Source organism: Cnephaeus nilssonii (genome assembly GCF_951640355.1).
Source record: "Cnephaeus nilssonii genome assembly, chromosome: 10".
Classification (NCBI taxonomy): Eukaryota; Metazoa; Chordata; class Mammalia; order Chiroptera; family Vespertilionidae; genus Cnephaeus; species Cnephaeus nilssonii.
In genome coordinates, this window is record NC_137081.1 from 31,669,957 (window position 1) to 31,692,843 (window position 22,887).

At 39.6% G+C, this 22,887-nt stretch overlaps 1 protein-coding gene across 5 annotated transcripts in view; it reads left to right on the forward strand.

The window, feature by feature from the left end:
- The window catches only part of GIGYF2 (GRB10 interacting GYF protein 2), a 130,340-nt gene that overhangs the window by 76,650 nt on the left and 30,803 nt on the right, over positions 1-22,887 (forward strand). For 3 of the 5 annotated variants that reach the window (XM_079782026.1, XM_079782025.1, XM_079782027.1), the window contains exons 11-21: positions 2,909-3,126; positions 3,217-3,379; positions 3,464-3,652; positions 7,065-7,261; positions 8,230-8,389; positions 10,831-10,997; positions 15,044-15,135; positions 16,419-16,526; positions 17,517-17,617; positions 18,896-18,996; positions 21,326-21,487. In XM_079782026.1, the coding sequence (XP_079638152.1) occupies positions 2,909-3,126; positions 3,217-3,379; positions 3,464-3,652; positions 7,065-7,261; positions 8,230-8,389; positions 10,831-10,997; positions 15,044-15,135; positions 16,419-16,526; positions 17,517-17,617; positions 18,896-18,996; positions 21,326-21,487 (1,658 nt within the window). The remainder of the gene's footprint in view (positions 1-2,908; positions 3,127-3,216; positions 3,380-3,463; positions 3,653-7,064; positions 7,262-8,229; positions 8,390-10,830; positions 10,998-15,043; positions 15,136-16,418; positions 16,527-17,516; positions 17,618-18,895; positions 18,997-21,325; positions 21,488-22,887) is intronic. The other 2 variants (XM_079782028.1, XM_079782029.1) reach the window with 1 other exon arrangement.

The window sequence follows — 22,887 nt, forward strand, 5'->3', positions numbered from 1 at the left end:
TATTTGAAGAATAAACTTTAAACCCAGGTGAAAAACATCAAAAGTTCATTCTTTTGTCCCTCTAATTTTAAAAAAAGGAGAGAGAATAGTAGTGATTAGTGGCTTTATAAGTTCTTCTGTTTGACTCCTAAGAATGCTTCCAACTGTTCTTCCCTGACATTAGATATGCTGGTAACTGAAGACACTGGTGCTTTGTGTCAGAGTTCATCCGCTGCCAAAGTGCTGATTCCACACCTCATGATAATCAGATGCCACTGTAGTTTGAATCGTGGGGTCATGCAGAACTGAAGCATACAAAGACCGTGTACATGTCTTTTGAATTTCACATGCATAACCTAATATTTTATTAACCATATGCCAAGAGAGCTTACCTGTAATAGAGGACATTATAATAATGTAAATTGTTTCCATTTACTTTTTAAAATCAAGTAGCAAAACCACTAGTCTTGATCTAAGTAAATATTCTAACAGGCATTTAGAGTGCTTTATGGAGTTGTGTGGGTAGGTAGAAACTTGACGAAGTCAATCTTTGGATAAAGTTGGGATGCTACACCCCAGCTCTTCATGACCTCTTGGGTGCATTTTCTGTTATCAGTGGGCATTGTTTACATCATAGTTTTCTAGGCACTTCTCATCAGTCTGTGTCCTGGGCAACCAAATGTTACTGTTCTCTTCAGGGCATAACTGCATTTTGTGCTGAGCTTGCCTGTTAGCAGAGGGTTTGTAGACTATGTTCCCAACAAGCATTCAGTGAGAATGAACAGGATCTGGGCTGAGCGAGAAGAAAAATTCCAGCTGATCAAAAACAAACAAGGTGAATGTTTTGGAAGATGAACAGTGTTTCTGAGCTCGAAAGAATGATGTTGATTCTATTAAAGGGAGTTGAACAAAGTAAAATTTTAGTGTTATATTCTACCATCAAACCTCCTCAACCAATAACTTAGATTTTGAATATATATTGTCTTTTTCTAAATCTTTCTCCTAATATTTGACTTTCACGTTAGTTTTATTTGTAACTTGACAGTTTTCCAAAAATTTGTATTTATATATTTTTAAAATATAGTTTGGGGGATATAAAGATTTTGGGTCAAAAACAAAACAAAACCACTCTATGCATTTTAAAAAATGAATAGTGTCACTTTTTCAAACCAGCATATTAAATCTGATTATATCAATTGTAAGTTACTCTTAACATTTCTTGTATTTTAGTTAATCTTTCATTAAGATTTGATTAAAATTTTAAATATAATGATTTTGACTTATTTTATCTTGTGAAAATACTATCAAATTAGTTCTAACGGAAGGTCTTTAAAGCATTGGTTAGTCTTAAGCTATAGATGTACCTTATCTGCTATATTAACTTTCATGAATAAAATGTTTTTTTACTATTGATAAGACAACAACATTATGGAATCTAGTTTTATTAACGTAGGGTGCACAACTGGATACGTGTGGAGATGGTGCATTAGGCCAGCTAAGCATTCACTCTGAGAGCTGAACTTAGGAAACACAGTAAGAGGGAAATGTGAGCCAGAGACCTGGAAGCATATTCCTGTCATGGTGCATATTTACAGACAGTTTAGAAATGACAGCAGTAGACAGAGTGCTCTGGAAATCAGCATTTGATTATGAACACATCTTCTGAGCAATGACTATAGGTTTACATTTAAGCGATCTGGGTATAAAATTCCTTCATTTTCATAGAAGGTCGTAAATAGTGTTTTGTTTTAAGTAAAGGGTGGGGAATGTGGAATAATGTTGTCTTACCATTTTGTGAGTGGCTTACAGAATGCTACCCATATTTGGCATTTTAACATTTTGCCCTTTGGTTTTCAGTTTGAGTTTTAGATTGCTAGGTTTAGCAAATTAAGCCTCAATGGTAAGAACATTTTGCTTTGGCCTCATTTTTTGTGTGTATCTCCCACAGAGAAAGCAGTCAAGGATAGAAAATTCTAATATGTTAAAAACTGCTCCCCCCCCCTTTTTTTTTCTTTAACTCTCTTAGACTCAGGTTTGTCAGACATTACCAAGGTTTCCCATTCTTTTTTAGAAAAATATGTTTCAACTAGGGTCTTTTATTTTTAGGCATTCTTATTCTGCTGGATAGTGGATGTAATAAACAGTATGCTAGGGTGGATTTAGGAATGTCCCTGGGGATATTATACGGAAATAACTCCTTAGGGAGAGTGAAGAGATGAGAGAAGGGAAAGGAAAGTAAGCCTGTTATTGTGGAAAAAGCAGTAGAGGTTGCAGAATTGTATTCTAATTCTGCTTTGCCATTTGCAAGTCACTTCTGCTGTCAGAAGTTTTGTTTTTTAAATTATAAAATTATGATAGTGGGCTATATAAAATCTCTCTGAAAGCTGACAGTGCTGTAATTCCATGACTTTTTCTTGGGAATCAGAATTACAGATGGGATGTTGGCACTAGCAGGTAGGCATGATGATTTTGATGTGAACTGTCATAGGGAGCTGGTCTTATTCAGAAAGAACAATACTTTCCGGGGAATAAAGAAAATGCTTCACAGACTTGCCAGAAGGAAGGCATGGACTTCAGTATGGAAAGATATGCAGTGCTAAGTCTGACCAAGGAGTAGGTTAATCAACATTTCAGTCAGATACCTAAAGCTCATTAAAAGTCTATACTTTGAATAAAGCGTCCTTTAAAAGTTATTTGTTTTAAATGTATCTTTAAAAGCTTTAGAGTCTGTTGTGTCTTGGTACTTAATGAAGATAACTACATGTGCTGAGCTCTGAACTTCATGTAATTTGCCTAGTTTTCTTAGTAGGTTGATGTATTTGAATTTGCTTTTAGTTGTAGTTTTTTCCTTTATTTCCTATCTATTATTTTATTTTTCCAATATTGTCACAAAACTTTTCTAAGGTTTGTGTCCTCCTCCTGATCCCAGATGGCCCTCGTTCTGCAGGCTGGCGGGAACACATGGAACGACGGCGAAGGTTTGAGTTTGATTTTCGAGATCGGGATGAAGAACGGGGTTACCGAAGGGTGCGCACTGGCAGTGGCAGCATTGACGATGACAGGGACAGCTTGCCTGAATGGTGCTTAGAGGATGCTGAGGAAGAAATGGGCACATTTGACTCCTCTGGAGCATTCCTCTCTCTAAAGGTAAGAAGTTGATTTAAATGTCCTAACAGGCACTGACCTTCTACCAAATCCAAATATGCTGTTAACCTTTGGCTTTATTTTTCGCTACAGAAAGTACAGAAAGAGCCTATTCCAGAAGAGCAGGAGATGGACTTCCGGCCCGTAGAAGAAGGGGAGGAGTGCTCTGACTCTGAGGGTAGCCATAATGAAGAAGCCAAAGAACCTGATAAGACAAATAGGAAAGAGGGAGAGAAGACAGAGAGAATAGGAGTTGGTAAGGTGCAGTTTTGTCTTTACTTTTTATCTGTCAAACCAGAAGTTTCCTAAATTGTTAATTTAAGATTACTTCATGTTACAGAAGCTAGTGAGGAAACACCTCAAATCTTAACATCATCTGCTAGACCAGGTACTCCTTCAGATCATCCGCCTCAGGAAGCACCGCAGTTTGAGAGGAAAGAGGAACCCAAAACTGAGCAGACGGAAAAAAATGAAGAAGAGAGTCGGACGGAAAATAGTCTGCCAACCAAAATGCCCAGCAGAGGGGACGGTATGTATTTGTGAGAGTCGTTAAGCTAAAGTAGGATTTTGCTTTATTTTTTTCCCCCAAAATATATTTTATTGATTTTTTACAGAGAGGAAGGGAGAGGGATAGAGAGTTAGGAACATCGATGAGAGAGAAACATCGATCAGCTGCCTCCTGCACACCTCCTACTGGGGATGTGCCCACAACCCAGGTACATGCCCTTGACCGAAATCGAACCTGGGACCCTTGAGTCCGCAGGCCGACGCTCTATCCACTGAGCCACACCGGTTTTGGCAGGATTTTGCTTTAAAGTAGGGACTCGATCACTGACTGGTAAGATAGGTTTCTGCTTATGCCTCCTAGAACTGCTTCTAATGATAGATTATTAGAACACATTATTTTACTGGTAAACCTAGTCGAACTTCGTTTCCCACATGTGTCCATCCCAGAATTTACCAAAACAGAGTTAGAGGAAGCAAAGGTGGAACTCGGGAGTCTCACTTCCTAGGATGTTATGACATAGCCACCCTGGTACCAGTTGAGCAAACTGGGTTTGTGATCCTCTGCAGTAATTTGATTCTGATATCAGACAGGTACCTTCCCTTTTATGTAAAGGCTATGTTGTGTTTCTAGATGACAGACCAAATTGCCATTGTTCCAAAAGAGGCCAGAAAGAACAAGGATGAATCTGTGGGATTCCCATAAATTTTGCTGTAGAATAAGCTTAAAGTATATCTCCTCCAATGTTACTATATTGATTTTAAATTGCTCATATACCTTAGTAAGCAATATTAATATTTCCATATTTCTTGTACATATTAAAAATGACATTGTAAGGCCTAGTGTTGAAGGGTTAATTGATTCACTCACCATAAAGATGCACACCTTTTTTTATTTTAAATACGTTTTTATTGATTTTTAGGGAGAGGAAAGGAGAGGGGTAGAAAGATAGAAACATTGATGAGAGAAACATCATCGATTGGCTGTCTATTGCTTGCCCCCTGCTGGGGATTGAGCCTGCAACCCGGGCATGTGCCCTGACTGGGAATCAAACTGGAGAACTCTTGGTTCATGGGTCAACACTTAACCACTGGGCAACACCAGCGGGCGAAAAATTCACACCTTTCAATATGGCCTTTGATATCTTGCATGATTGGGCTTCTGCCTCCCTTCATGCAGTTTTAGCACCAGTCTATGTCTCCTTTGTATTCTATTCACCAGCCTCACAGCCTGTTAGGTTCTGAAATGTGCCGTGTTCTCTTGCCTTGTGCCTTAGCACATGCTGTTCTCTGAACCTGACACACTCTCCCACCTCATCTTCCCAAGCTAGGTTAGGTGCCTTGCTTCTTAAACAACATTTCTAAAATAGCAATACAGTATTATAAAGATCTTTTTGTCTTTTTTTGCTCAATAAACTAGTATTTTGAGGGCTTGAACCAAGGATTTCCTTATAGTGTTTTATGTCTAGAACAAATGTGAATGAATGAATTCAGTACATATTTGAATCTCTGCTATATATATCAGGCACTGTGGGACTTGTACATTTTGAAATTTTAGGATGGGGTCAAAATGTGTATTTTGAGAAAGCTTCATAGATAGGCATTAAAGATTGAAACTCTGGATTTAGGGGAGATAAACTATGTGTATTATTAATAATCTAGGGCAAAAAGAAATTGTATGAGTTCATGACTGGTAAACTGCAGTGCTTCAGGAAGCAAGTGTCTTGAGTTTGTCTTGGAATAATAAGTAGAATTTGGAGGTAGATGTAGCTGGATCAATTAGGAAAGGGCATTCTAGTAAAATGAAAGCTGTACCTAATTTCCCATTAACACCTCAGAATCAGTGAAAGCTAAAGTGAGGAAGTGGGGCTGGTCCAGGCATGGGCAGGAACCAGCTCCTGTTTTTATTTAGATGAAGCATGAGGTGTGAAAGGAGAATGATGGGAAACATGGTTGGAACATGGATTTAACAGATGTGTGTAGGGTAGATTGTTTTGATGACAGGTGGGTTCAGTGTGACCTGTTGGGCTCCCAAGTAGTCATTATGATGGAGGCAGTGCACCTGTAAAGGGAGGTAGTGGCAGATGAGATTTCAAAGTAGAATTTGGCAGGATATAATCATTGCTTGTATATCAGGGCAAGGGAAAGGGAAGAGTCAAAGATGAGTGAGTTGTCTGAGAGGATTATGCTACCATTAATAGAAAAAGAGTAGAAGTTGAGGAGCACTTGAAGGGGAGAGGATAAATTAATTTTGAATATTGATTCTGAGGTTTTGATGAGAAAAAGGTAGAGATGGCCAGAGAGCAGTTGAGTAAGGGACTGCAAAGATAGGAAGAGTTTAGGGCCAGAGAGAATTAAAATAGAAACATTACATATACTTGTTAGGGGTGAAAAGAAAAGTGGACAGAGAACAAAGCTTTGGGTAATTTCAGTTTTTTTCCCAGCTGTAATTCCGATTTTTAGAGGAGCCAGAGAAAAGTCTTCAGAGGCAAGTGTAGAGTGTAGGAAAATGAAGTAAGGAGAATGTTTTCAGCTTGGAACAGGGTCGATAATGTCAGACACTACTAAAAGATTGGGTGATGAGGATGAGGAAAATACTGGATTTGGGGACTTGATGTCACTGCCTATCTTTGGAAGAGAAGCTTGACTGGAGGGGTGGGAGTGGACGTCGCAGTGTAGCAGGTGTAGATGTTGGTGAAATGGACACAACTTGTATAGACTGTCCTTTGGAAAAAAATTGGCAAAGGAAGGAAAGAGGGAGAGGAACAGGAATTTAGAGAAGCTATCTGTAATTGAACAAACAAGGTTTCAAAGGGGAAACTGCAATTGTTTCTAATTAGTTCCATCCCCCTTTTCCTTCTTAAGAGCCTGCATACTAATAGGTTAGAAACAGGAACCAACATAGAACCTCTTTTGCTATTCTTACTGAGAAGAACTTCCTGCATTGTACAGGTAGACTCCCAACTGTTTTTCAGTATCCTACAAAATGTAATGTATTGAGTTACATTAATTATGACTTGAAAAGGAACTTATTCAAGATAATTGCAGAGATTTTTAATAAAGGTTTTAGTGATGAGATATGCCATCTTTGAGAAGATTTGGCAGTGCTTTGTTAACTGTCTCTACTATTCTGAGACATGATATTAAGAAGCGATTAGACTGACTGACTGCTTTCAAGAGGTAAACTCATAACCATTGGGTGGGTAGATGCTCTCGTGACACAGGTAGGCACTGTAGAAGGTGCTTCTGGATGCCTTTTAATCCTTATATTTTGTCATTCTGGGGAGGTACTTCTGTCTTTCTGGGGAGAAATACTGTACTTCTTCAGAAGTAGCTGAGCCCATTTAGCAAGCTGCTCAACTTGATATAGACTTATTCTTCATAAGATTCTCTATATTTTAAAGGGTTTTCATATGTCTACATCTTTTTCCCTCTAGAAATGATTCCTGACGTCCAGCAGCCCCTGCCTCAGATTCCTTCAGACACAGCCTCTCCTCTCCTCATACTTCCACCTCCTCTTCCTAATCCTAGTGCTGCCCTCCGGCCAGGTGAAACGCAGGTCGTAGGTGCTCCTGGTATGGGCAGTGTTTCCACGGAGCCGGATGATGAAGAGGGTCTCAAGCATTTGGAGCAGGTAAAAATCATGTAATTCTTTTTTTCTCCAACTGCTAAAAATATTAGAAAGCATTAATGAATATTCAAAAATGGGACTTTTGTGCACCAGATTTTATGTACTGGAAAAGTTGTTTGTATTTGTAGTATTTATTTGTATGAAAAATTTCTTTCAAATCATTTCATGCTTATAAGTTTCTGCTATGTAGTAGTCATGTCAGGTTATTTTTTGCTCTTCTGAGGTTGCCTTTAGCTGTTTGCTTTTCTTTTTTCTTTGGAAATTAATGGAATGCCAAAAATGGTGTATACAAGCAGCTGTGGATAGGTACTGTGTCTTCTGTATATTTTGCCTAAAGTATAACAGGGAAAATAGTAAAACTCCCAGGATATTAATATCTTAATCGTGTTTCTAGATTTTCCCAAGATTGTATATACCGTTGTTTACATGCAAAGTAAATAATAGCTTACTTTCTGCAGAAGAACTTCTCTTTCCTTCAGGGTGGGGGGGTTAGTGACAAGCAATGTGGAAGAAAGGGGGCAGTGTCTTAGTAAAACGTGCAAAAGATTTTATTGGTAATTGTACTAATGGAGCCTTTTGTTCTGTTAACATGCACGTATTTACAGGTTTAGTTCATACAATATAGGATTGAACAGTGGCTTATAAATTTTAAAAAGTATTATTATTAGTGTGTTGATCAGAAGCTTGGGCTTTGATCCATATCATTTTGTGGATGAGAGAGAATCATTGATCAACTGCTCCTAATCTTCAGCTTGCATAATAATTTTGAGACCCTGAATAAGACTTCCCCTTTGTTAAATGGGGGATAGTACCTGTTTTCATGGCATTGTTGTAAAAATTAAATCATTGCCTGCTGTGTTCCTTGCATAATGTCTTTCACAGATCAAGTAATCCAAAAATGGTAGGCATTTTTTTATGTGTACAAGTATTAATTTAGGATCTTTTCTTTCCATTTTTTGTTTTTCTGTTAGCAAGCTGAGAAGATGGTGGCTTATCTCCAAGACAGTGCACTAGATGATGAGAGACTGGCATCAAAACTGCAAGAGCACAGAGCTAAGGGTGTCTCGGGTCCATCAATGCACGAAGCAATGCAGAAGTGGTATTACAAAGATCCTCAGGGAGAAATTCAGGGTAGGTGGTTTTGTTCTACTTTAATATAGAAGTGTCTGACATTACCTCCAGATTTTGTAAGATGGTGGTGATTAATGTTAATTTTCATGCTGTAGGCTTTCTTTATATATATAGAAGGTGTTTTTATAGGCTCCTCCCATAGTACTTTACTATTTCAGTGAGGGGAAGGGAAGTCCAATGAAAATAATTTGAATACAGGGCAGAATGTCATGCTAATTTGATAAGGATGTAAGCAAACTGCTTAAGACCCCCCTCATTTCTGGCATCCCACCTGATTTATTAGGCAGGTGAGTTACTTACCTTCTCTATATTCCAGTCTTCTTTCCATAAAAAGGTAATGGGAGCGATTTTGGAAGACTGCTTTAATATTTCACTCAAGTGGAGTTGATATTAAGTGATAAAAAACTATTAAAAATGTCTGAGAAGTAGTGCCATGTTATAAACTAATTCCTTAAAAGATTTGTATGATGCATAAGTTAAATTAGAATAGGGAGAGCCTGGCCAGTGTGGTTCAGTGTTTGAGTATTGACCTATGAATCAGGAGATCACTGTTCGAATCCTGGTCAGGGCACACGCTGGGTTGTGGGCTGGATCCCCAGTAGGGATGATGCAGGAGCAGCTGATCAGTGAACCTCTGTTGTAGGTTTCTGTCTCTCTCTCCCTCTCCCTTCCTCTCTGAAATTCATAAAAATATATTTTAAAAAATAAAAATTAGAATGCAGAGAGAATGCTGTAAAGGACATTTGTTGATCATTTCTGCTTTTGAAATCTTTGCTAATAACTTGAAATTGGTTATTGACTGTATTAGTGTCATTTTCATGATAGTGTTTAACCAAGTGACCTCTCTCCAATGTAATAACTCCTTTCACACTCTCAGTACCCTTAACCTGCTTCATTCTTCTTCATAGCATCTATCGCTACCTCTATATATTTGTTCATGATCTATAGAATGTAAAGTATGTAAGAGCAGGGTTTTAATTAAAATACATATGGATGTGTGTTTTAATTAAATTTACTTAGAGATAATTGTTGCTTCACATGTACTTGTAAGAAATAAAATGGAGATTCCACATACCTTTTACTTGGTTTCCCCAGGGTAACCTCTTGCAAAACTGTAGTACACAACCAAGGCAATGACACAGATAGTCAAGATTCAGTGTTTCTGTCTCAACAATAGGATCCCTTCTGTTGCCCTTTTATAGCCATACCCAATCCCCTCCCATCCCCACCCTCTTCTCCTCCTCCTTAACCCCTGGCAACCACTGATCAGTTCCCCATTTCTATATTTTGTCATTTCAAGAATGTTATATAAATGGAATCATACAGTATTTAACCTTTTGGCATTGTCATTTCTCACTCAATATAATTCTCTGGAGGTTCATTCAGTTTGTTGCATGTATCAGTAGTTTGCTTCTTTTAATTTAATATTCTATGACCTCGATGTATCATAGTTTAACATGAATGGCATCTGGGTTGTTCTGATTTTGGCTATTATAATAAAGGTATTAAAACATTCAGGATAGGTTTTTATGTGAACATAAGTTTTAGTCCTATGAGATAAAATATGTTCACTAGTGCAATTGCTGGGTTATATGGTGATTACATGTTTAGGTTTTTTGTTTTTTTTTAAAGAAATTGCCAAACTAGTTTCCAGAAGGGCTGTACCATTTTATATTCACACCAGTAATCTATGAGTGACCCATATTTTCTTTACAGAAAATATTTTTATTACTTTAAAATATTTTTATTGATTTCTAGGGAGGAAGAGAGAGACATCTATGTGAGGGCAAAACATCAATGGGTTGCATGCCCTCTACCGAGGATCGAGCCTGAAACCTGGGCATGTGCCCTGACTGGGAATCGAATCAGCAACTTTTTGGTGCACAGTATGACGTCCAACCACCTGGGCCATACCAGCCAGTGCATGATGTGGCTATTTTTAATTATGGCCATTCTGACAAGTGTGTCATATCTCATAGTTTTTAATTTGCATTTCCCTAATGGCTAGATCTCAGGCAGAAAATGAAAATTTAGAAAATCATGTATTCTGTCCTGCATATCTGTATTCTCTATTACAAAGTGACACAGAGTCTAACAAATACTCTTTCCAGTTTTATTTATATACTTCTTTGACAAATGAATTATAGAGATTGAGTGAGATGGAGACTATTATGCTCTTTAAAACTATTATGCTCTTTAAAATCTCAGCATTGCTGAGAATTTGGGATGTGTAGACATAAGGCTTATTTTGAAATCTTTTTTGTTGTATTTTATTAGAAGCCTCTCCACCACCTTTGGAGAGAAATTAAGTTTATCTTATTTGACAGGTGCCACCTGAAACAAGTTGTTACCTCTGGATGAGGATCAAACACAGAAAATATTTTTTTCCTCTTTAGCCTGAAAGGATTCTTATTGCCTTTCTGTTTTCATTGGTGTTGTAGGTCCCTTCAATAATCAGGAGATGGCAGAATGGTTTCAGGCGGGCTATTTTACTATGTCTTTGTTGGTGAAGAGAGCATGTGATGAAAGCTTCCAACCTCTTGGTGATATCATGAAAATGTGGGGAAGGGTTCCCTTCTCTTCCGGTCCTGCACCCCCTTCTCATATGGTAAGTACCTTACAGCTCACCCAGAACATGTATTAGATACTGATGCACTTGCTTCTCTATGGAAAAAATATCTTTGGGTGAGGATTAAAAAAAAAAAAATTAACTACTGGTATTGTAACTAAAAACTGGATCATAATGTAGGCCTCTTGTATAGTGGCCCTGGAGTACCTTTGAATGGGAAATAATACTCCTTTTCATCTGCTCCCGACCCTCTCCCCAAAGAGTTCCTCTTGGAGAGCTTTGTATCTGTGCCTTACTTTTCCTTCTCCAAGTATAAGAGTGTCTGGTTCCTGGCCATAGTCAAAAGTAGCCATAGTTAGAAACCTCATTGTGAACACCAGATTTCTATAATGAAAACACCATTGACTTATTCATTAACTCTAGATTGAGGGCCTGTGCCAGGCCTTGTGGTAGGTTCTGAAGAGATGAGGATGAATAAGATATAACCTCTTATCAAGGGCGTTCATAGGTGAGAATAGTGGCTATCAAACATTTTTGACCATGGCCTGTAGTAAAAAAAAAAAAAGTTACTTTGTGCATTTCACAAAACATTTTGTCATGCACATATCTTCTGTTCTATTTCTTTTCTTCTTATTATACAAATGTTGATCTTGACCCAGTCATTGATTTTACAATCCACTGATGGGTTGAGACCTATAGTTTGGAGAGCAGTAAATATTCCTGGGTGAGGGACATTATTTCTGTTATAAATTCAAAGGAAAATTATAGTGTATTATTGTGTATAAATTTAACTTATGTACCAAGTTTGAGCTTTATTTTCCTTCTCTGAATTGGGATAAGTTTTTATCTTGCATGTTTCAGAGCTGAAAGATCATTACTTGGAGCTTAGCAAACTTTCTGTAGTCCATTTCCTGACTTCCAGTGATAGGGCTGAGCCTCAGTCAGATTTACTTAAGGGGAAAAACCATGGGAAGCTCTGCTTCCTGTCAGCTGTTGCCTTTGCGCTGATAAGTGAGTTCATCTTTATGATGAATACTAGTGACCCGGTGCACAAAATTCGTGCACTTTAAAAGGGAATTAGAGGAAATATTTTAATATTGCTATTTGCCCTTTCTCTATAATAGATGTGTCAGAGATGAAAGAAAATTAGTAAAATGTATATGAAAATCTTCCTCTTGTCAGAGTCTGGGGCACACCATGGGAACCAGAGTCAAGTCCCCACCCACCTACATGCGTCTCGAAATCGCGCGAGTCCCAGACCTGGCCGGCCCCACCCCCATTGGGCTAGATCCATACCCAGCTGGCCTCACCCCTGTCAAGCCCCACTGGGCGGGGGTCGAGGCCTCAGGTCCCCTGGCTCGGTGCCGGGGCACGGCCTGAGGTCCCCCATCAAGCTCCGCTGGGCGGGGCACGGCCTGAGGTCCCTGCTGATTGCTCGTTAAGGCTCCTTATGGGCACTCAGCCTCTGCTGTGGGCGCAGCCATCTTGTTATGGTGTGATGATCAATTTGCATATTCCTTCTTTATTCGATAGGATACCTTGAAACCTACATTTCATAAAAAAATTTTTAGATGAACTTAGCATAGTTTTTATCTAGCTTTAATTTTAGATGATCCCTAGCCCAAGAAATTATCAGATGTTTTATTGCAAACTATAAAGATATAAACTATTCACTAATGATGTGTCGAAGTTTAGTCTATGTCACCCTTATACTTTTACAGCATTCCCCCCCTTATCCATAGGGGGTACATTCCAAGACCCCCAATGGATACCTGAAACCGCAGAAAATGCCAAACCCTGTATATGCTATGTTTATTTTTCCTATACATACATACCAATGATAAAGCTTAATTTATAAATTGGGCACAGTGAGATTAACAACAGTAACTAATCAAATAGATCAGTTATAATAATACTAGGGGCCTAGTGCATGAATTCGTGCACCTTGAAAGGAACTGTGGGCCACAAGGCTGTGGTAGGCAAGGGGTGGGTCTCAGCTCATCCTCCGCGCCCCTTCCCGGCCCCTCAGCCGCAGCCCCTTGTCCCTTGTCTGCCGGCAGCCCTGCTCCCACTGCCACCGCTCCCATGCACTGATGGCAGCACTGGCCCCACTCGCACCTGCTGATGGCACAGAGCGATTGGGGCTGGCTCCAGCAGCGGTGCCAAGTGGGGCTGGCGCCATCAGTGGGTGCGAGCGGCAGCTGCTGCCCCAGTCGCCCCTCAGGAGCAGGGGGAGGTGGAGAAGCCCTCAAGGGCTATCAGGGCCAGTACCTGCCGCTCGCACCCACTGATGGCACCAAGTGATCGGGACCAGCACCGGGCACGGGCAGTTGGTGCAAGCGGGGTTGGCACCAGCAGCAGGTGTGAGCGCCAGGCGGGACCGCGGCGCGTGGAAGCAAAGAATTTTCAGTAATCACCAGAGGTTCACCCTGATGACAGCAACCGGCTTCCTGCCTTGGTCTGGCACCCCTGCTCACCTACTCCACCAACCTGCCGTGGCCAACACCCACCATTTTCTGCACATGTCCCCTGGTGGTCAGTGCACATCATAGCAACCGGTTGTTCTGGTTGTTCCACTGCCTATTTGCATATTAGCCTTTTATTATATAGGAATACTGTAATAAAAGTGATGTGAATGTGGTACCCCTCTCCCCCACCTCCCAACTGATCTGATAAGCAGGACAGCTACTAAGTGACTTAACTTGGAGGGTAGCATCTGCCTTGTGGGCACGCTGAACAGAGGGATGATTCATATCCTGGGGGGGATAGAGGGAGGATGGTTCGAGATTTTATCATACTACTTAAGTAGCTACTTTAAGTAGCACACAGTTTAAAACTTGTAAGTTATTTATTTCTGGAATTTTTTATTTACTATTTTTGGTCCATGATTGATCGCAGGTAACTGAAACTGCAGGAAGTGAAACTGTGGATAAGGGGGACTACTGTATTTCTCTTATCTTATACTTCCCTTATTTTTCTCATTTTAAGCTTTTCAAATTTAAATTTCAGACCATGTTATTTGAAATATAAGCTAAAAATCCAGGGTTTTACTACAGCTTGTTTTTGTAAAACTTAATGATGTATTAATAGCAGTAGAAAAACCTAATTTTGGGGTAGGAAATTTTACTTTTCCGAGCTCTTTTATACTGTGTTTAACTTAAAGTTTCTCATTATCTTCTGGCTGGTGTGGCTCAGATGGTTGAGCATCAACCTATGAACCAGGAGGTCATGGTTCAATTCCCAGTCAGGGCACATGCCCGGGTTGCTGGCTTGATCCCTAGTAGGGGTCATGCAGGAGGCAGCCGATCAGTGATTCTCTCTTAGCATGGCTTTTTCTATCTCTCTCTCCCTCCCTCTCCCTTCCTCTCTGAAGTCAATAAAAAATAGTAAAACATTTTTTCCTCATTATCTTAAGAAGACATACTTACATATTGGCACCCTGTATTATGTGCCATTTCCTTTAACCTTTAGATAACTTCACTTTTCTGTTTGTCCCATTTCTATAATTTCTGATGATCTAACAAATTTATAAATCACTTTTAATATTAGGAGAATTATACATTTTTTAGTTATAGTAATAACTGGAGTACAGTACAACATTCAGCTTCAAGGGCAGGAGGGGAGGGCAAATAGCATCTGAAATAAGAACCGTTTCCCACACCTTAGGGAATCCTATATAATAAAAGCCCAATATGCTAAGTGTCCGACCGTTAGGTTGGGACACCGGGGGCAGACACTCCCACCAGTAGGTTACCTTCCTGTTGGGGTCCAGCTGATTGGACTGGGCAAGACGGGCCGGACACACCCTGGAGCCCTCCTCTAATTAATTTCCTTTCAATGTGCACGAATTTGTGCACCCGGCTTCTAGTCTCTTATAATGCAGACACCACTTTCTTCCACTAGATGGAACTGTTTAGTTTTTACAAATGCCTGAGGTTTTTATAGTTATGCATTTTGGGTGTAAAGGTGGAGTGGGAAGTGAAGACCTGGGATTCATTTTGCTTTTAGATATATGTGCTAAATGGCTTTTAGGTTCTTTGCAATTTATTCAGTGGCATTTCTTCCCCCATTTCTTCACTCTTCAGGGAGAGTTGGACCAGGAGCGACTGACCAGGCAGCAGGAACTCACAGCCTTATATCAGATGCAGCACCTTCAGTACCAGCAGTTTTTAATACAGTAAGAGCAGTACTATTGAGGGTGTACTGTAGCACCAAAAGGGCCTTTGATATCATCTGCTCACAAGTTTCACCTTTTACAGCAGAAAACTAAAAGTTTTAGGATATTTCAGTCACCCTCCTAGTGGCATGTTACCACTAAGTTTTATTTTCTTAAATATCAGAAGTTTGTAGAAGATGACACAGTATTGTAATTTTGCAAGCTCATTAGCTCCAAAAGCAATAATCAACAAGCATTTTAAGAACTACATGCCTCCTAAAAAGCTCAACTTTGAATTCTACAGAGAAAAAACATAGACCAGAGGTCAGAAAAGAAGTAAAAGTTTATACTGTTAGAAGTGGTGTGGAATTATGGCAGAATCACTTAGCTTGTGTGTTCCTTTTGTAGAAGAGCTAAGATTGCCTGTCATCTGTGCAGAGGTTGGCAGCCTGCTACCTGTTTTATAAGCAGAGTTTTATGGACACACGGCCACACCAATTTGTGTGTGTATTGTCTGTGGCTGCTTTTGAACAAAGATGGCAGCATTGAGTAATGCGTATGGTCTGCAAAGCCAGAAATATTTACTGTCTGGCGCTTTACTGAAAAATTTGTCTACCTCTGATCTAGTAGAAAATAATTTTACCTAAAATTTTCCCAGCTGAAACAAATTGGAGAATTTTTATACAGGTGGTTTTATTTTTACAAAGGATGCTTCATGTAGAAATAACTATTTGATTTTGTTTTATGTTTAACTTGTTTTCTGATATAAAACTATTAAAGTATTAATAAGCTAGCAAATTTCTTCATCATTTTGAAGGAATTTGCCAGTTTTTTATATTTGTTACACCCCTCCAGAAGCATGTCATCTATAAGTTCACTTCTTTCTAGAATGAAGTATAGAATTTTCTGTGTGACTATTGTTCTCATGAAGAATTATAAAATACTAGAGGCCCGATGCACGAAATTTATGCAAGAGTAGGCCTTCCTTCCCCCGACTGCCAGCACCAGCTTCCCTCTGGCACCTAAGACCCGGGCTTCCCTCTGGCCGCCAGCAGGCACCCAGGACCTGGGCTTCCCTCTGGCTGCCGGCAGGCAACCGGGACCCGGGCTACCCTCGCAGCCTCAGCTTCGTCCGGAAGGTCGTCCGGTCTAATTAGTGTATTATGCTTTTATTATTATAGATATTTGTTAGCTGTTTCTGATGGTGGCTTTGGGGGAGGGGTAGATTGAACCATGTCTTTCATTGTCTCAGTAAAGTGAACTAAATATGGGTAGACAAGTTACACTTTTTCTACTTTTTAAAGACAACAGTATGCACAGGTTTTGGCTCAACAGCAGAAAGCAGCCCTGTCTTCCCAGCAGCAGCAACAGTTGGCACTTCTTCTCCAACAGTTCCAGGCTCTGAAGATGAGGTTGGTGGTCATTCCATGATATGTCCCTGTGTGTGTGTGTGTGTGTGTGTGTGTGTGTGTGTGTGTGATAAAGAAAGGAAATATGGGTATGTGTGAACTCAGGTATCAAAAACCCACACACCACAGAAAACTGTGGTGTTATGTGTTAAAATAGAATATAGTTTTTAAAAATAACTAGGCTGGAGGTAAAGCATTTACTTGGTCTTTTTATGCAGAGAATAAATTGCAAAGGATAACACTTGAGAAGCAATGTAGTCTTATGGAACCAGCAACCAAAAAAGTTGTAGTCTAAAAGCTTAATCTCATTTTTACCTGTGCTAGCTATCTCAAGATATTAGCAATGTCACACAGGGTTATCATTTTCCAGAACCCAAATGCTATTAAGGTCGTTCAAAAGAAAAGGAAATTATGCTAGAAATGATGTTAAATTTCTGCTGTTTCTGATTATCATTCAGGGTAATATTTATTTTATCTTCTGCAAAGAGCAAGTCACTGCTCTTTAAAATCTTACTGTCCAGTTTAATTAGAACCTTTTACACTTCTCTTTTGAGTTGTAACCCATCCTGTTAAGTGATAAAGTGTCCATTTTACAGATGGGCAAACTGGGACTCTGAGAGGCTCGAGGTCTTGGTTGACATAATACACAGAAAACTTCAGAGAGAGAACTAAAATACAGACCTTTTGACTTAGAGTCTGTGGGGTTTTTCGGTGTGTTTTTTTCCATTTAACATGCCTCTGTTTATTGAGATGTTGTGGATTTTGAAGATAGTAGGTATATCCGTTATTTTGAAATCAGTGTTTGCTAAGACCTTAGTAGTCCAGAGAGTGATTATTCTTCCCTGTCTCCCATATGCTGTGGTAGTGTTACCATTTAGTTAAAACAATGGAGTTTTCTGGCCAAATAACCTGGAAAATCTACAAGTAATATAGAAGTTCCTCCTTATTTGGGCAAAATAACAAGAACAAGTTCTCTTTATTTCCCTTTTGCAGAATATCTGATCAGAGTGTCATTTCCTCAGTGACTAGATCTGTGTCAGTGCCAGATACTGGGTCTATCTGGGAGCTTCAGCCAACAGCTTCACAGCCTACAGGTACCCAGAAATTTGGAGAAGAGAAAAGCCTGCTTTGAAGTGAACGTCTTAACCTCATTCTCTTTTTTTTTCCCTTTGCCGTAAATTAGAACATTTTGGGGGCTGGGATTTTTTAAAAGTTGCCATTGGTGGAGTACTTCTGTTTCTTAAGATCTGATTTCTGCAAAAGTGGGTAGTCCTTACAAGAGGTTATAGTATATGCTGAAAATTCTCAGGAACATGGGCATCGATGGATTTTTCTTAGGGCAATTAAGCTATTCAGGCCATAGTTCTCTCACTAACAGTGACCCTGAGGATTATAGCAAAAGGACTGATTATCTTCCCTCTTCTTCATCAACTTCCCATGCTATATGTATCTTTATTTTTGTTAGCCATTTATAGTTAGGATGTTAAAATACTCTCCAGTTTTGGGGAAACTGTAAGTACCTTATTAAACAACATCTTTCTTTGAGTATGATGCACTCAAGGTCCTTTACAAATACTCCATTTTATATAGACAATAATTTATAGTCCATAAATAGACTATAATAGGAATGTAGGAAATAGAGAATGCTGAAAAGTGGTATCAGCAAACATTGCTGACAATAGGAAAACAGACTCAGAAACCTTCTCCTGTTTATTTACTTCCACATCTGACTCTCTCAGGTCAGTAGGACCGAGTGTTGTTTGTGAGACTTGCCTAGCTTTTCCAGAGGCCTGCCCAGCTTCAGCTATACCTTTCTCTTTTTTTCTCTCTCTTATTGAACTGAAATCATATAACATAAAATTAACTGTTTTTAAATGAATAGTTAATGCATTCACAATATTGTACCACCACTTAGTTTTCTCTAGTTCCATAGCTATGCCCTTCTTAACCCCATTCTCCACTTAGTGCATGCAGTAAGAGGTGGTGTGGTTATTAGAAATATGGTGGACTTTGGGATCTGATTCATAGAGTGGAATTTCAGTCCTAGCATGGCCACATGCTTGTCCTGTATTCTTGGGGATGTTATAGAACTACCTCTGGCCCTTAGCTTGTTCATCAGTAAAAATGGGGGCGTGAACAGGGTTTTTTGAGGATGAATGCCTGGTACCTATCTTTCCCTCTCGATGTGTTGAAGGTTAGTGATATAAATTAGAGCCCACTGGCAGTTCAGTTGACTTCGAAGCAAAACAGATATAGTATATGATGGAGCTCATTCAGGGACAGGGGATAGCTTTTTCTGTTATGCTCCTGGATATGTGACTGTGCATGTAAGCCCTGACATCCCTCACTTTTTTTTCCTTGTTGTCTTATAGTTTGGGAAGGTAGTAGTGTATGGGATCTTCCCCTTGATACGACGACTCCAGGACCTGCCCTTGAACAGCTTCAGCAGATGGAGAAGGCCAAAGCTGCAAAGGTCTGAACTCATTCTACCACAACTGTGCATCCTTTCCAGTTATGGGACACTGGCAAAAGTTTACTGATGTCTGTATCTTTAGCTAGCTATATATTTTTTCCCTTCTAGTTTACTGCTACTTAGCTGGTATAAGCACATTCATATTCTATGAATATATATACCCAAAAAGACCTTGAACAGAATTAAAATTATAAGTGAAAATCAATTCAATTAAAAATTATTGGTTGGTTGACACATTAATGATCATGGTCATCTGTATATTTTAATTTCATGATTCATGTTAGATACATTTGTTATAAATACTAAGACCTTAAGAAAATATTCACTACATGGCTTATTAGACCCTTGACCTGTAGCTTGAGTTCCCACCTAGAATTTTTATAGTGATTTTTATTTATATATCTTAGTGCCCCCAGACATAGCTGAAAGACTCCACATTAACATTAGATCCTGTGATCCATTCACGTTTTCTGGAGGAGCTAGGAATCTTGAATTTTGGTTTTAGTACTTGCCAGAAGAGGATGTCTATCAACACTTAGTATCACTGTCATGATTTCCGGGTTCTCAGGCCTCTGAGAGATTTGTTCCTATTTTATAGTTAATGCAGTCTTATCCCCTGAGGTAATGAAATACAGGAGCTTGCAGTCCTGTGTGTGTGTGTGTGTGTGTGGCGGGCGATGGGGGAGTGTGATGATGCACAGACAAGCAGGTCAAGAAAGCATTATGGGTCGGCTGCCTAGTTGGAGAGGTGGGGAATCAGAAATTGGGCAACATTTTCAATGGACAGTAATACCTGAGTTAATTTTCACTTGAAGGATGGTAGGATTTAACCCTGTTGAAGGGTTTTGGGTCGACAGAGTAGGAGGAGAAAACATTTCAATTGCAATTGAAGGAAACAACCTTGTAAAGGCTCACAAATGCAGGAAAACATACTGGCTAAGGAAACAGCTAAGTACTTTGATCTGGTCTGGACCCTTGATGCGTCTGAGGAATGAATGATGAGAAAGGAAACTAAAGAAGAGGCAGGCCAGTCGTGAGCATCCTTGTACATGCTATGTTAGTTAGGTTTTATTTTCTGGGTGAAGGATAGTTTAAATCAGTTGTTCCCAACCTTTTTTTGGCCATGCCCTACATAAGCATCTCTAAAATCCTGATGCGCGCGCCGCCCCCCCCCCCAGCCCCCGCCACCCCGTGACATATAATTCTTATTCAAAAAGTGAACTTCTATTCACATGGAGGAAGCCTAAAAGACCATTAGCTTGGTCTAAACAAGCTTCCAAAGAACATGACATCCATCAAAGAGGAAAAAGAACAAAAGGACAGTTGAAGTACTGAGGAAGAAATCACTAAGAAACTGTTAAAAAAAATAATATGAAGTGATATGAAAAAATAGCAAATAAAGTTTCAAAACATAATAGAGAACTGAAATGCATAAATATGTCACAATATGTATTTATATACTGTATATGAGATCCCAGAACCATAAGAAATGCAAAAAATTCACTGTGAATAACTCATTGTCGAATTGAGTGTGTATTTCTTAGTGCCCCCAGACAGAATCAAATTGCCCCCCTGTGGACCTGTGCCTCATGTTGAGAACCACTGGTTTAAATGGGAGTGATTTTTTTTTTTGTGTGTGTGTGTGTGTGTGTGTGTGTGTGTGTGTGTGTGTGTGTATGTGGAGGTTAGGTGTTGAGCTGGGGAACGTGGGCACAACTAGATTCTGGAAAACCAGATAAGGAGACTCTTAGGAATGTGGGTGAGAAAAGGAAAGCCGGAACTATACTTGTGGCAATGGAACTGGAAACTGGGTGCTGGATTTGACTAGTATTTAGGGACTCTGAAGGATAGAACTTGTCAAATGGTTCATCTTCAGATTTTAAAGAATCATATAATTTTTTACACCAGTAGCTTTACAAAATTGCTTTTGAAATTTTGGAGCTACCTTGTTAGATCTTCAATCAGAAAATCTTTTTATGGAATGAGCAAAAAAATGGCCACTCCCCAAGAAAATTGTGTTCCTCTCCTCTTGGCTACTTCTCTTCCACATGCAGAAAGTATGGTGCAGAGGTGGTATGAAGCAAGGAGGTAGGGAAAAGTGGGCCGAGAGTGCACTCAATTTAGAAGAGCATAAAACTGTTCTGATTACTGAGACAAATCAGAACTTAGAGCTCTTACAGAACTGCTTTCATCACCCTGTTGCAGTGGAAGTAACTGAGTGACTGGTGGTGCCTGCGCATTTCAGCTTCTCCCCATTGTACTGGTCAGTGATGTTGGGGTGTTCCTGTGCATGCGTCAAGTGTCTAAGAGTACTCTCATGTAATCACAGCTAGAGCAGGAGAGAAGAGAGGCAGAAATGAGGGCAAAACGGGAAGAGGAAGAGCGAAAGAGGCAAGAAGAACTCCGGAGACAGCAGGAGGAAATTCTCCGAAGGCAGCAGGAGGAAGAAAGAAAAAGGCGGGAAGAAGAAGAACTTGCCCGAAGGAAACAGGTAACCTTATCTCTGAGCACTCTGACCACAGGATTAGTGCTGAAGGAGGGCCTTCAGGGTAGCTCGCTCACTCCTATCATTTCACAAGCTGTAGTTCACAGAGATGGTTTATCCAAGGTCAACAACAGGATTGGAACCTTAGAAGACTCACTTCCCTTTAGAGTGTCTTGTTCACTAGCACCCACTGGAGGGATAGTCCTCAGTCCAAGTAAAACATTATAATTTATTTCTTTTGCATATTTCCTGGGGTTTTATAAACCAGTTAGATATCAGAAGTAACCAAGTCTTTGCCTAAGTATTTATAACCAGTGTCATTGAATATTTTTCATGAATTTTTGGTCATTTGTATTTGGGAGGGGGTTTGTGGAATTTTCTATTCATGTGCTTGGCCTATTTTTTACTGGGATTTTTAAAGATCCCAATGGAAAGAATCCTCTTTGTAATAGCCCCAAAGTCTAGATTTTACCTCACATTTTCTACTTTTTGTTGGCCACATGGAGGTACTCTGAAAAAAGCGTCTATGCTGAGATTAGATTAGAACTACTAATATTTCTTAGAGCCACACTATATTAGCATTTAAGGGCTCTAAGAAATATTGCAGTAAGGAAATCTGTTTAATTCTGTGATGCTCAGTATTTCCTAAATTACTTAACAACGGGACCCTTTTCTGTATACTTAATATCTGTGGGACTTTTGTTCTGGGAGACATAACTTTACTCAGTACTGCTGACTGGAGAACTTATTCCTACCTCACCAAGCATTTTTGGTAGCTATGTTGATTTGATCTGATTACTCCTTAGGTTCTGAGCTGATTAAAAAATTGGGAGCTGATGGTCCCAATGGAGCAAACTAAGGCCAAGTCCTAATAGACTCCTTTCTTTTTAGGGGTAATAAGTAAATATAGCTAATGTGGAAACCAAGGTAGACTTCACAGTGTAATGCTATTTATATTCTTTCTTTTTTTAAAAAAAATATATTTTATTGATTTTTTATAGAGAGGAAGAGAGAGGGATAGAGAGTCAGAAACATCGATGACAGAGAAACATCAATCAGCTGCCTCCTGCACACCCCCTGCTGGGGATGTGCCCGAAACCAAGGCACATGCCCTTGACCGGAATTGAACCTGGGACCCTTGAGTCCGCAGGCCGACGCTCTACTCACTGAGCCAAACCGGTTTCGGCAACTATTTATATTCTAAATACAAATTATTTTAACTCTTTTTTTTAAAAATCCTCTCCCAGGAATGTTTTTATTGATTTGAGAGAGATATAGAGAAAGGGGGAAGAGAGAGAGAGAGAGGGAGAGAGAGAGAGAGACAAACAATGATCAGTTGCCTCCCATACGCACCCCCAGTGGTGATGGAACCTGCAACTTAGGTATGTCCCTTTAACTGGGAATTG